Source organism: Adelges cooleyi, unplaced genomic scaffold, assembly GCF_023614345.1.
Source record: "Adelges cooleyi isolate 19-005CV unplaced genomic scaffold, UGA_ACOO_1.1 ACOO_flye_CR_arks_rails_tigmint_CR_PRNA_9, whole genome shotgun sequence".
In the NCBI taxonomy this organism is placed as follows: Eukaryota; Metazoa; Arthropoda; class Insecta; order Hemiptera; family Adelgidae; genus Adelges; species Adelges cooleyi.
The window spans coordinates 386,840-401,559 of NW_026096579.1; the positions used below are offsets into that span (position 1 = coordinate 386,840).

The window sequence follows — 14,720 nt, forward strand, 5'->3', positions numbered from 1 at the left end:
CCAGCTTTCCTACCGTTGTGCCATTTGATCAGCTAACCATGAAAATGTGCGTTAGGATGCCTACCCATAATTGATTAGGCGCAAAGATTCAATATCGGCTTCGGTTCTTTCCCGTGCCGATAGATTTCGGCTGGCACTTCGATCAAGTTTTTTTATTGTTTGTCAATGTTAATCGATAATACTGTGATTAAAGAATATCCCATACACGTTTGGAACTAATTCGACTATTTTCAAAAAAAGTTATAAAGCATCGTAATTTTAAAATGAAAAATATGCACACTTTTTGGGTGTTTCGACCAATATCTGGACATATAATATAGGTACTACAAACGTTTGAAAAAGTTTTGTTTCACATAGGAACACCATACTAGACATTTAGCCGACTGGCCTCTAAACATTTCTTTCTGTTTTAAGCCTTTGCTTACACTAAGCCAACACCGGATACTTGATTTTCAACATATCATTCAAATTAAAAAAAAAAAAATGTACTTTAAGCAAGTGGCACGCTCGCTTTATTAGTATGACGTTTCTGATCTGAATTATTATAACAACATTATGTATTATAACTCCTAGAAAAAGTTCATTATTTTTTCGTTTTCTTTATTTTGCTTTTTTATGTATAGTAAAGAAGTATAGCCTACTTTAAAAGAACATCTGCTATTACAATAACAAGGCTTTCAGAAATCGTAAACAATTTTTGAACAGCTGTTGTCTATGTATCATAAATAAAATTACAACGAACAAAAAACCACTGCATGTTTTACATTAAAACATATTATTATGTATTATCTTCTAGACTAAAAGACAAACTATTATGACAAAAAAACAAATAAGTTTTTATGATTCACACCTAGAATAAAAAAAAGCCAGTACAGTGGGGTCGGGGCATGGTGGGGACGGGGAGGTCACAGGTTTATGCAGAATTCCTCTGCATCTAATATTTCGTTGAATTTTATTACTTACACCACAATTGTAACATGTGCGCTAAAATATGTTGTTTTTTTTATATATATATTTTGTTTATTGCACGCATTTAGGTATGGCCTACAGGCGAGACTATAAGTCAATACTAGAGCTGACTGTTCTACACGTGTATTTTAAATACACGTGGTCTTAGTAAAACTTACAGTTGTAACAAATTTTGTTTTATTACTAAGATATATATTTTTATAGATATATATATATATATATATATATATATATATATATATATATATATATATATATATATATAAAAATGCTTGAAAAATGCTTGAAAAAGTTAAATGAAGAACACAATTCAATCCCTTCTAGGGGGAAGCAAAGCGAAATTGTTTTCCTCTAGCCGATACCGAGATTCTCCCTCTTGCTTATATTAAAATATTTTTAAACACTTATACAAACTTAGGTCACCCGTCTGCCGACTAAGACTTTTGTTTGTGCAAAACGAACCAACTGTTTGCTCGCTTCCACAATATACTACACGAACATTTATTATTATATTATATTATTCAAGCAAAAATATTTTAAAAAAATATATTTATTATTTACATTTGTTGTTTTTTTTTTGCATAAAACTCAGTTGTTTTGCACTGTACAGTTCACTATTAAACTGCAAAGTACAGAAAGAACATATTATAATTCATTTTGCGCTTGAGCTTATATTTGAATAAAATGTACAAGTTCACTATATTTTTGTTTATATCGTGTTTGTTAGCTGTTAACCCTACACAGGGTGCAAACGACCAAGACAAGGTAATTGTTTTATATTTTCTAGGACACCGTACACTTGACTGTATAAATCTAATATGTTTGTCAATGTTTTACTTGTAATGACTATACGACCGGTGAAGGTTGGAGGCAGACGGACACACGGGGCTCTAAAAAACAAAAATTTCAAACAGTAACTTTTCCCTTAAAAATATTGATTAATAAAAATTGTTCTTTTATTTACCAACTAGAGGGCGTCACCTAAATTATATGTATTTTTTCTAACAAAATAAAATTATATAATAAGCATGTGGCATTTCTACTACAATGAACACTAAAGGGTTGACATAAATTAATATTTAGTTATACTATGTTCCATATTAATTATATTGCATATTGATATTTAATGTATTTTATTTCATAGAAAAATTACTATAAAGTGAAATGTTTATTACATTTTTATTGGATAATGCTTATTTTAAGTACTAAAATATGAATAATATATCATATGTATATCATTATATTATTATTTCATTAATTTTATATTAATTAAATTAAATTTGTTACTCATTAATGATATTATAATCATGAATAATTTAAATATTAATTATTACCCAAGATTAAATTACCTATTCAACCATGATAACCTCTGAGCCATGATTATAAAATCATTAATGAGTAAAAAACTTAATTTAATTAACATGAAATAAAAACAATAATTCAAATAATGCCGATTCTTAGGTTTTTTCAATGATTAAAGTGAAAACAAATTTCAGGTTATAAAAAAAGCGTTCGATTACTGTCTAGCGAAAATTGGATTGTCTGTCAAAACTATTAACCTGTCTATATTTTTCACGTTTGTGGGAGATAACACAACTAATAGAACTATTGTAAGAAATTCTTCCTTTGGGAAGCTTCCAACAAATCAACAAAGTAACTATATCATTTTAAAATAATTTTTTTTTATGTAAAGTTGTGAAGACGTCCGTTCTCACTCGCATGTATACAAACTAACATATGTATTTATAACTAACGTATGTTTTTGAATTTTTTCACATTTTAAACATAATAAATATTTATCATAAAGTAAAATCATTATGTAGACATGATCACGTAACAAACTAAATACTCGATGCTTAAAATTGTATGTTACTGTATTATTTTGTTCCACAATAAAAGTATTTTAGCTAAAAAATGCTAATAAAAATCTTCATTTAGTTAAATTTTTTATCATTAAAAATACAACGCTCAAATTGAAAAAAAAAATGGTCATGTGTAGCTTAAGATGATATATTTTTAAAGACAAATAGCGAACTTAACGTGGGACATTTTATGTACAATAAATACAATAACTTTACTTTGATATACATGCAATTTTTTCAAACTACTGGATATCAGCAGTAAAAAAAAAAATACAGCTGTTAAATATTGGAACTAGAAGAAATGAATGTTCACTTCTAAATTTGATAAGTAGGTTTTTTAACTGTTATCGTGGAGAGAATAGAACAAAATCTGTAATTGTTCGAAACGACCAAATTCGTTGTATTAATGGTTTTACAATAATAGTAATATTAGTTTCCTTTCGTTGTGGAAGTTAAAGAGCTATTTAAATATACTTATTTTGGAAAACACTAATTTTGTTTGCTAATTAATAAATAGACAGTGAAGATTCCTCCTTCTTTTATAATTTTATAACTTAAAAAAAAAAAGTATTATAAAATATATAACTTTTCGCGCTAGTCTAAAATAAAAGCAAGAGAGTTTTTGTAGTTTTTTAATTTTTCTGGGCTACCGTGCAGAGTGCAAATGCTGTTTATACTCTAGAGACTTATAAACATATATATAATACATGTTTACTTATTAGTTTAAACAAAATATATTTTGTTTTAGACGCTATGAATCAGGAACAGTTTAAGAACCTTGTAATAGAAATTAGCGACAAGTCATATGGTGGTGATGTTGTTAAGTTTTTAACGGAGAAAATGGTATAATGCTAACTTGAACTGGATCGACAGAAAAAATTCTAAAACACTACCTATTCATAACCAAATTATGATAAAATCAATCAGCTAATTGTCGTACCATAATGTTTACGTTTAATATGGTATTATTATAATTTTTTGTCTTAAGCTTTAAGAAATCAATAATAATTGTATTATCTGTAAAATGTTTTAACATATTGTAATAAACTGTATAAAAAATATAAATTTATTGAAATGATTTCATTTGTTTGATTTTTATTACAAAAACAGTAATGTTTACCATGTTGATTCCAAAAAAAAAAAAAAAAATACTTAGCGGCAGAATCTACCGCTGTGACACCAATAACCAAAAATGGTTAACTAATTTAAAACCCAGACTGAAATTATTAACATGTACTTTTTGGCTAAAATGGCTGACTAATCTGTAAATACACCAAAACTATTGGTTATTGTGGCATAAAACATTTTTGTTGGTCCATCATTTTTCACCACTGTAGGCGGAAAAATCTTTAGGAATTGCAACAACTCAATGTGATGTTTCAAACGTGTGATCTTAATCTAAACATACGTTCTTAGTACTAAGATACCTGTGGTCTCTAAAATAATCTTGATATTGAACCTATCTTAAAGTGTGCGATTACAAAGTTATATTATTTGAAGTCGACAAGCAACGCACTTGTTTAAAAACCACCGTCGAATTAGCTACATTAAAGAATAGTGTGCTTCGTTGAGGTTTCTCATCTCATCTTTTACACTTTTAAATACTTTCATACGTCATCATGAAACTATCGGATAAATAATAATTTCGAATATGGAATCTTTGAAATAAGAATATTAGATTAAAATTGTTTTTTCATTGCGACTTGCAATTTTTTGTGTCCAGCCACAGTTAACCACACATTTTTGAAAAATTACCTACAATTAAGGGCCGCGGAAGATCTACCGACAAGCTAATTTTTAGATTTAAAGTCTAAAAACTACGCTTAAAAAATCGAAAAAAAGGGAAAATGTCCACCCCTTCGAGGGGAGAAAGGGTCTCTACACTCGCATTCTTATATCATTATGAGAACAATGTTTAAAATGGGCTTTGATCAATGCACCAAACATATAGCTATATCTGTTTTTTAAAAACCATTATCGGACACTCGTTTTAGAGTATAGTATTTAGAATGAGTTGCTATCGACCAATTTGAAAGCCACATTTTGTGGTCTTATATTTTATACACGTGCCGTTGTATAAAATATGGTCTATATTTTATACACGTGCCGTTATACAAAATATGGTCTGAACACATTGCTGACGGCAAACCAACGACCGGCACGCGCTGTTTGCCTTTATAGTTGTTAATATATTACAATTCGCAGGTATCTTTAACACTAAATTGTACGGCAAAACAAATTGTATACTTCTTATCTAACCGATTATAGAAATTCGGATTATAACACATTTTATTATGTTTTTCAATTTTAATTAAAAATTCAAGTAAGGTCCCTATGCCGGAATCGCTAAGCCGAACAGCGAATTTTGAATACAGGGCGATCCGCTCTATATCTCATTAGGTTTTATGTGAAATGTAATATTTTCTTTTCATATTGTTTTTATACAATGTGATTTTAATTTTTTGTTTTTACCCCCTCCCAACTTAGTTTTTTTTTAATAGTAACTTTTGAAACATTAACGGAACGAATACATTTCATTAAGTTTTTTAATTGAAAATAATGTACTAGAAATGTTGACTGGCCGATAGCAAATTTTAGATAACTATTTTTGAAGTTTTAAGTTTAGGGCAGGAGGAAAGGTGGAGAATAGAATTATTTTTATCTGCTCCGCACTTCCCTTTCCGTCCTAACTTTTCAACTCTTGTAACTTTTAAGTTAGTTGTCCAAAACTGGTTATCAGCCAGTCAAACATTTTAGTAAAATATTCTTAAATTTAAAAAGTCAACAAAATATATACGTTCCGGTTTAAGTTTCAAAAGTTGATGTGAAAATAATTAGTTTGGGAGGCGGTTAAAACAAAATAAATTTTTTTATAAAATCACATTGAAAAAATATTGAATGTAACGTTTTATTTTAGCCAATACGATTGTATTGATTAGTAGGTATATTAGCTCAGTATGATAATATTGATATTGAAACATTTAGTAAATAAAACAATGCTTTTAATTGAAATAGATAGCACATCGACAAGCAATTCGATTTACTCGTCTGAATATTCGTCTCTTGGCGGTACGGTGCAATGCCATTTTACGAGGTTAACTCGGTCGTACAACAATGTTTCAAAATACAGACTTCTGATGCCACATTGACGGTCTTGATATAATTCTTTGGGTCGAAATGAGAATTTGATTGGAACGCCCGACGTTAACCACCCTGTCGGTGTTATAAAGCAAGTACCGGTATTGTCATCACTACATCTCGGTACATTGATCATCCTATACTCGACCGTACGCTTGATTAACCCGACTAATTTACATTTATAACTTTCGCCATTCACGCACATTTGAGAGTGTCCTGTAATATTATTATAATATAGTTTTAAAAAAAAAAGTTTGTTTGTTCACAAACAAACAATTAAATAGAAATGCATTAAAAAAAAATCATTTGTTTAAAAAATAACAATATCAAACGAGAAATTCAAAAAAAATTGTCTGGGCAGGGGCGGCTCCAAGGGGGGGGGGGGGGGCTAGGCCCTTAAAATCGACGACTTGAATTTGCGTTGTAAAAATTGTTGTTTTTTGTTGTTTTATGATTATTAGCCCCAAGTGTCTGGAGTCGCCCCTGTGCCTAGGTAGGGTATTTTTTAATGTTTTCGAATTTGAAAACATGTAACACCTAATATGTACACTCCAAATAAAACGGTTTACCCCAAAAGCAATAATAGGCAATAATAAATAAAAGTCTATATAACGACGAGAATTAATAAAAATAAAGTAATTCCGAATTTAGATTTTACAAAAAAAAAAAAATGTATATAAGCTTTTGCTATTACATTAGGGACGGGAACACTTCAATACAATTTTGTTTTAAATAACATTGTTTTACCAATTTCTAAAGTCTTTCTTTTTTCTTCCCATCCTTTTTTGTTTGTATAATCAACGTTATACCGAGGTTTGTGTTTAAGGATTACGTCCACTATATTTTAGTTCTAAGCAAAAAATATCATACAAATACTTACTCATTTTTACATTGAGAATATTGCGAAAGATTACATTCAAAAGTTTTCCTCTTTTTGCTACCTCAGTGTCATAGGAAGACATACCTATAAAATGATATATTATATATTTTTTTTCGATATTAATATTATTTTTTTTATTTTAAAATCAAGGTTTTACAATTTTCAGTTTTACCCATTGCCCTTTAATTATATAATGTATAGTCGATTGTAGGGACATTGAACAATTATTATAATATACTCGCCAATGTTACTTTAGTAATTGTACTGAAGAAAATAATCGTTTTAAATATTATTAGCTCGTATATGTATGGTACACATTGTACATGGTAGGAATAGGACAGAAATTTCGGATGCGCAAATTATAAAATACATGTTATACTTACTTTCAAGATTGATTTCTTGGTCTGACCCTGTAATAAGAATACTTAATTTGACATAATATATGCATAAATCCATTTGTTATATATATATATATATACAGGGTGTCACGGAAAGTTCTACCGAGCTTCAAATGAGACATTCAGGGTGCTCTATAGGTACAATAAATGGTATTCATTTTTTTTAATTTAAAAACTATTTAAAAGAGGACTCGTATCTCATTAAAAAATTGTCTTACGAAAAAAATGATTTCTGATTTGAAAACAGGAGAAAAAATCTTATTTAATTGATGTGTAACATGATTTTTTGGTATCTGGTTCTTGGTAATGAGAAACGTAAAAAGTTTTTCTATTTCCTATATTATACTAAAAAAAAAAGTTACACTTTCAATACACCGAGAAGGAGGGGGGTGTAAGTGGCTTTTTGACTCAGTGTTCTATTTGACACAATAGAATATAATATGTAAACAGTTACCTATGATCTCTGTTACTCTCCTTTGAATTGCGACCTCATTTTCTTTTATAATACTATATATTGCATCTATAATAAAGACATAATATTATACTAAATCCAATGGATTAACTCCCTGTTAAAACTTGATAGTAACTTGTAAAGTTTCACAGGCTCATTACTTGTTGTTTCTTAAAAATAACGGGTTTAGCTAAAATAGTTAATACTTATTTGTCCCATAGTAATTTAATGGAAAAAATGGCTGATAATTGATAACCACTTTTAAATTAATTTTTACAAGTTACAAAACTATTACTACACTCTACCTATCCTCTTGGCTTATATTTTTTAATTATAATAACTCAATAAATATTTATTTGAAACTAGTTTGGAATCGTTGTTATTTTCATTACATAATTATGATAGGCAAATGAAACCTACCTAATTTTTAAAAGTGACCACCCAGACCCCCCTTATACTTAACACTCCTTTAAAAGCTTAAAATAATATCTTTAAGTTCATCATTATACAATTTGATCATTAGACTAACAAATATATTATTAAAACATTTTTTTCAAAAGGTATCCATCATACAATTTTAAAATAATGGAATAGGTATGGTAAAACATGTGTGGTGACACGTGGGTAATGAAAAAAATGAATTAATGTTAAACCGTTGACAGAATAATATCTTAAAATAAATAATATTATAGTAATTATTATACTAATTTTTTTTTTAAATTACCGTCTTCACTTTTGTTGGTAAGCAACAACTCATCTATTAAAACAAATGCAATATATTATATTTAAAAAGGACTTCACACAGTATATTTTTATCATAATCCTATGAGTCACAGGTTTTTCATGGATTATTAACTGAAAGTGATGAAACCACTTTTAAATAAACGCCTTAATGGATTGTGTTTGTTGAATATCGATAAAAAAAACATTGTGCAAGTAAAAATTCGTTTAAAACAATATTTCTAATAATAGGATGGATATGGTACGATTATAGTTGATCATTCGCATTTCTTAATACTCCATACAGAAAAAATTTTTTTAAATACAATACATATATTTTTAACTACATATCGAAGCTAAAATATACTATAGTAAAACATATTTTATAGTTTACCTGGCGGATAAAGGAAATCAATAATGGTATCTGAAATAAGATAAGAATAACTTGTTTGTAAAAAAATCTAAAGTGCGTGGGTTGAGTAAACGTTTAATAAATCAATAGAAATTTACGGCGTCCTTAAGTATACTAAATAAATTTTAAAGACGATTTGATTAAAAACAATAATAATATACCTACCATATTCGAATTCATCTAATACATATTTTATCAGCGTACATTTTTGATCTGAAATTATGGTACAAAAACAAATTCTGAATGATTTCGTTACATAAACATAAGTTTAATACTTATTTAATATGGTATAAAACATTAGACAAATTGTCTTCACCAAATTGTGTTATATAATAGTGAAAAATTGAAAGTTAAACAATTCGAAGGATTAGAAAATAATGTGTATCACGATTATAGCACATGTTTTAACTATTCAATAAACAAATTTAAAAATTTAACATGTGGTCTATTACTTTAACGATTACAATACTAGTATTTATAATCTATGCTATAATGTGAACAGTTAATCTTGCCCAGAAAAAGTGACGTCTCGTAGAGTAATTGAGTTTAGATATTGCTTTTTTTAATTTCTTTTTGAAACAGTTCTATGAAAATATTCTCGTAAAAAAAGACTTAAACTTTTACTACGGCTTAAGAAATTGAATTTTTTAAATCTGAGATCAATGCGGACTGTAGAAAGTTATTTTTCAAACAAAAAAAAAACATCTTAAAATCTATTTTTTGCGAGTGTTTAATCGATTTTCCCGTATAGTCGTCACCAAAATGTTACAAAAGTTATACCATTAAAGCTAATACAAACTAACCTATATTAAAAGAAAACATATAACAGTTTTTAGTTGTTAAATATTATTTAGTTGTTAGGCGTAGGGCTAATTATTTTAGATTTCATTTTTCATAATTTCACATATACTATTATATGCGAACACTCACCACTGCTTAACTTCTTAATCATTTTTGCTGAAAACAAAAGTAATTTTTGTATTAAGATATTTTAAATACATTTTTAAACGAAGGTTATACAAAAGTGTGAGTAATTAATTATTGCACGATAAACAACCATGAAAAATGTAAATAGAAAATAACATTTTCGCAACAAAAAGTAACATTTATTTTGTTTATTTAATCCAATTAAATGAGGGACTTGGGGTTTGAGGAGGTGATTTTAAAAATATTTTTTTTTTTTTTTGACAGATTAAGCTGAAGGCTACTGAATGCATTTATTCTGTTTCTTTTTATCACATTTGCACTAATGTATGACTTTGGGAATTAGTCAGTTGTTAATAATAAGAGGCAACGTATCATTCAAATAATCACCTCTTTGATTATTTGAGCTATGGCTCATTTCCAAGAGCATCAAGTACCAAACCAGTCAAGAAGTTGTTTAAAATATTTAACTATATTAAAAATGCCGAAATAAAAGAATATGGTTAATGACATTTATAGACGAAAAAAAGATACAATATTGTATACACAAAATAAGATAATGACTTATTTGGTTAGTTGTTCAATCATGTGGTAACGTTACAAACTGTCCAAATGTTTAAAAAAAATGTTAACTCACTGGTAGTGAAAATCAGAATACGACAATCTGGAATGATAATATCGTAGTAAATAATATTAATTACAATTATTGAGAAGTGATTTAATGTATACCTTCACGCGTTTCGCATTTTATATAACTTATGGCCGTGCCAATAGTTAACACAAACGAACATAACACTTGTAGCTTTTTAATACCCATTTTCAATCGTTATATAACAAAAAATGACAAAATATCTGTAAACAGCTGAAAGGTAAATTCAATATTAATACGTAGTTAATTTTTAAAAAAAAATTATTCCGTAAAATTTCAACACAGGGACCGTCAGATTTTTCAAAAGCCGTACCAAGAGTTATCCTCAATATCATAATATGATAATCTTGTTCGGATTTGAGTATAGAAAATAAAAATGTTTTTGAGACCGGATATTTGTTCAAAGATTCAAGAACAATGAAAGTGTTCGTTTCCATCCTATTATATTGCATATTTAAATTTCTAACCCTATGAGTAAAGTTTGTGTGAAGCGGGAGTTACAGTTGTCAGTTTTTAAATATGTCTCATTGTAATGAGAAAGAAGTCGTAATAATAATAATTATTATTATTATTAAATTACGGCGATGTCATCTAAAAGTTTTTTCGCTATTGTTGTTCGGCAAATGAACGGTTAAGACAATTTATAATGCTAAACAAAGAGAAGATATCCAGATTTAAAAAAGTATGCAGACGTTTTGTATAACATAACGTACTTATAAGACTTACACACACACACACACCTTAGTATACCGAGACGACGTTGAACTAAGTAGGTAAGTACTCACTCTGCGAACGAAGTCAGACTTCTCAAAAATAGATTTATGTACAGGATACACCGTGTGTCTGTTTTATAATATGAACTTGAGTGATAACACACACACCACACACGTGCATCATCACGAGTCACGACCTTCGCACGTGCCATTCATTGTTTATGTCTACTGCACCGGGCCACGGGGGAGGTGGATACCGCGTCGGAGACACGTCGTTCGCCCACCGAGTACCTGCACAGATGTAATGGTCGCCATTATCCCTTTATACGGCACAGGTAAAAATTACCACCAAATTGGATGAAATTTTCAGGATAACATATACAAGGCCCTAGTTACTAGGAAAAATATTTGAAAATATTTTTTTTTTCAATTTGCACTAGGTAAAAAGTGGGTGGGAAATTATTTCCCTACGCCCGTTATCCTACATGCGTAATTTTAGGTTATATCTGTATGGGCAGAGGGAAATTATTTCCCACTACCCATAATATTCAAACTGAATGCATTTTTTAATATATTTGCTTCAGTGACAGTGATAAAGGTATGAATAGAGGTTCTCGAGGGGCTATAATTCCTTTTCCAAAATTAACCCCCTCGAAAAAATTTTTTTTTAGCGATCATTTCATAGACAAATATAGGCAAAAGCTCTTATAACCTTTTTTTAGTTTTATCTCACCCCTTCTAAAATGTTAAGTGATAATTTTCTAGAAAAAATAGACAAAATCCTTTCATCGTTTTTTTAAATTTTAGCTCTACCCCCCCCCCCTCTCCCGCAAAATGTTTACCCTAGATATAGTGAATTATAAAGACAGAAATGTGTTAAAAAAATTTACTTTAATATCAAGTATTAAGTTTGTGGAGATTTTTTTCTATACGTAATACAGTTTAATTATATACTTACTTATAGTTGTTAAACTAATTTACAGTACTTAAACAAATGATTTAAAACTGTATTAAAATAAATACGGCAAAATCGAATGATATTATATTATCTGTAAAAATAATTTATCACAGTTCGGAAACATTGATGATAACATGAAAAAAAGCGCGAAACACGTATTATCATCTTGATAATCAGTTGTTTTATTTTCCCTCGAGAATATAACCTAAATAACAGTTTCGTGAAAAACAATGAAATTATAGCAACATTTTTGTGCTTTGAATGGGCAGTGGGAAATTATTTCCCACATATTTACTTATTCTTGAATAATTCACCAGCAGATGGCATTACGACAAATATGAACATTTCGTTATGTACAGAAATACTAACAAATTGCAAATCTACGTTTTAAACATAATTTTTTTATTTTTACAGAGCTGAGGATTTTTTTTCAGTTCAGCGGAAAATAATTTCCCTCCGCCCTATAAAGGGTTATGAGGCCTGGCCTATTCTCACCTCGGGACTATTATTCGGCACAGAACATATTATAGCAGAAGGGTCACTTTCAAAGAAATTAAAAAAGTGACGGTCATATTTGTGTGACGGACTATTTAGTATTATAATATGTTGTATCTAAACACAACAAAAATAATAATAATATATAGGTATAACATTGTAGTGATGTAGCCTTAAGAGTTAACCTCTTCATGCATGTAGGTATCATATGATACCATAACATAATACATGTATGATAAACTACATAATGTGTTTTTTTGGTCCGTAGCTGCATAAAAGTATCACTTGTGTACATTTGATAAGAATCATATCACTTTATTTGTTACTAGGTTTATATATAAGAAATAAAACAAATCCAAATGTGATTAACTCCGATAGTGATAAAGTACACATTTTACCGGTGGAACTAATGATTTTCCATTATTATACGTTAAAATTACAATTTAGAAAAATTATGTACAACACATAATATGTTATAGGGAAGTGTTTTTTATTAAGTTTTGGTTCTTTAGTAGTTTAGGAGTTGTACAATTTACGTAAATATACAAGGTACCAAACGATACCACCGTGCAAAAAAAGTACCTATTACTGTGTTACAACTTTTTTTCTAAAAATTTATTTTTTTAAATTTTGTTTTAGTATATAATTATGAATAATTTACAAGATGAAGAAATTTAATGTTTCTTGGATTTTGATATACCCTCCGGCTCAGAAGTTAGTTTTTGTGATAGTGATGACAATGACAGTAATATTGATGTTGAAAATGAAAAAAACAAAAATAGTTATGACCAATTTAGTATCGAAAAATTGAATCTAGCTTATCATGACATTAGTGACTTTTTAGGCAATATAAATGATGATATAAGGTTTGTGAATGATGATAGTATAAGTGATGGTATTGATGGTATTATTATAACTGTTGATAAACAAAATAATTGCAATATATCTGACATTGAAACGATAGCAAAACAACCTGTAGTAACTAAGTCATTAGGTCCATCTACATCAGCAGGACCATCTGGGTTTAAGGAGTTTCAAACAATATGTTAATACCTCTGTTATTAATAATATATTTTATTATTAATTATTTAAATTTAAAATACAATTTTCTTGTAGACTATATAAAACGCGAGTAGCATGTTTATTATTTATTTTATAACTGTGTTCATAATATGAGCATTCTTAATGTTTTTATGTGAAATAAGAACAAATCTTGAAAAGTTAAAATAAATTGTATTTGTTGCAGACTTGCATAGAAGTATCATTTGATGCCGGGGGTTGTTACCCTCGGTAACAAAGTAAGGGTTGACCGTGGAATTTTTTTATTATTTTTTTCAGTCTTTTCAGCCGAATATCCGTAAAAATGAACTTTTTCTTTTAAATTAAAAAATTCTGTGCATGAAGAGTTTAAGAAGATGGTCGCCGCGTTTTAGTGAGTGAGAAGTATGTTCCCCGTGTTAATTTTTATCGGTATCCGCGGGGTCTGATGTAAGAGCGACGGATATCGTATCGATCCGACGTAAGCAACAAGGGGATAATATTACTTTTACTTGTAATAATTCCTGTAGACCTGTAATCTCCCCGCCCCCACTATGCCCTAACACCACTATTGTGCTGGCTTTTTTCTTTAATTTTTCCTCAAATAAATTTGAAAATGAAGAGTAACAATTTTAAAATGTTGTAAGACAATTTCTGTAAAAAAAAAAGTCCTTTAAAAATTACCCCTTGAACAGTTATTTTTAAAATACAACTTTAATAAACTTTATTTAATTTTAATTTTTGGTAATTTAATGTATTAAAGATTTTATGTAAATCTTTTTTTGTATCTAACACCGGTTATTTCATAGCCAAACAAATAGGATACTGTAACATGAAATTTAAATAGTCCTGTATTAATAACGCTTCCGGTTATAATATGCATTACTCTACCGCACTCCTCCTACCGTCCAAAATTTAAACTTAATTACTAGTAGTCCAAGTAATTATCATAGACTGGTTATCGACCAGTCAACATCTTCAGCAAATTATTCTTAATTCAAAAAGTTAATCAAATATATACGCCACTGTTAAGTTTTAAAGATAGGTTTGGATAAATTATACTTACAATATTTAATATTACATCAGAAGAAAAACATGTATACTTTATAGACT

At 28.7% G+C, this 14,720-nt stretch overlaps 1 protein-coding gene and 1 long non-coding RNA gene across 6 annotated transcripts; one reads left to right on the top strand and one right to left on the bottom strand.

Annotated features, from left to right (window-relative positions):
* The first annotated feature begins 1,577 nt into the window (after positions 1–1,577).
* LOC126846815 (uncharacterized) lies at positions 1,578–3,909 on the top strand. Its single transcript, XR_007686939.1, has 3 exons — positions 1,578–1,734; positions 2,466–2,622; positions 3,580–3,909. It is a non-coding gene; the product is annotated as an uncharacterized LOC126846815 (long non-coding RNA).
* A 1,844-nt stretch (positions 3,910–5,753) lies between these two features.
* LOC126847019 (uncharacterized) lies at positions 5,754–14,717 on the bottom strand. Of its 5 annotated transcripts, none has more exons than XM_050586968.1 (11): positions 11,189–11,313; positions 10,484–10,616; positions 10,392–10,418; positions 9,761–9,787; positions 8,996–9,043; positions 8,813–8,842; positions 8,423–8,455; positions 7,702–7,767; positions 7,233–7,259; positions 6,850–6,933; positions 5,754–6,185 (listed from the first exon to the last, which is right to left on the bottom strand). In XM_050586968.1, exons 2-11 carry the CDS (start codon positions 10,569–10,571, stop codon positions 5,872–5,874), a joined length of 744 nt encoding a protein of 247 aa, XP_050442925.1. In that variant the 5' UTR covers positions 10,572–10,616; positions 11,189–11,313; the 3' UTR covers positions 5,754–5,871. The 5 variants fall into 5 exon arrangements, with proteins under 5 accessions (XP_050442925.1, XP_050442924.1, XP_050442926.1 ...); XM_050586967.1 differs by having other exon boundaries at positions 11,130–11,240; XM_050586969.1 differs by having other exon boundaries at positions 11,144–11,218.
* Positions 14,718–14,720: the final 3 nt, after the last annotated feature.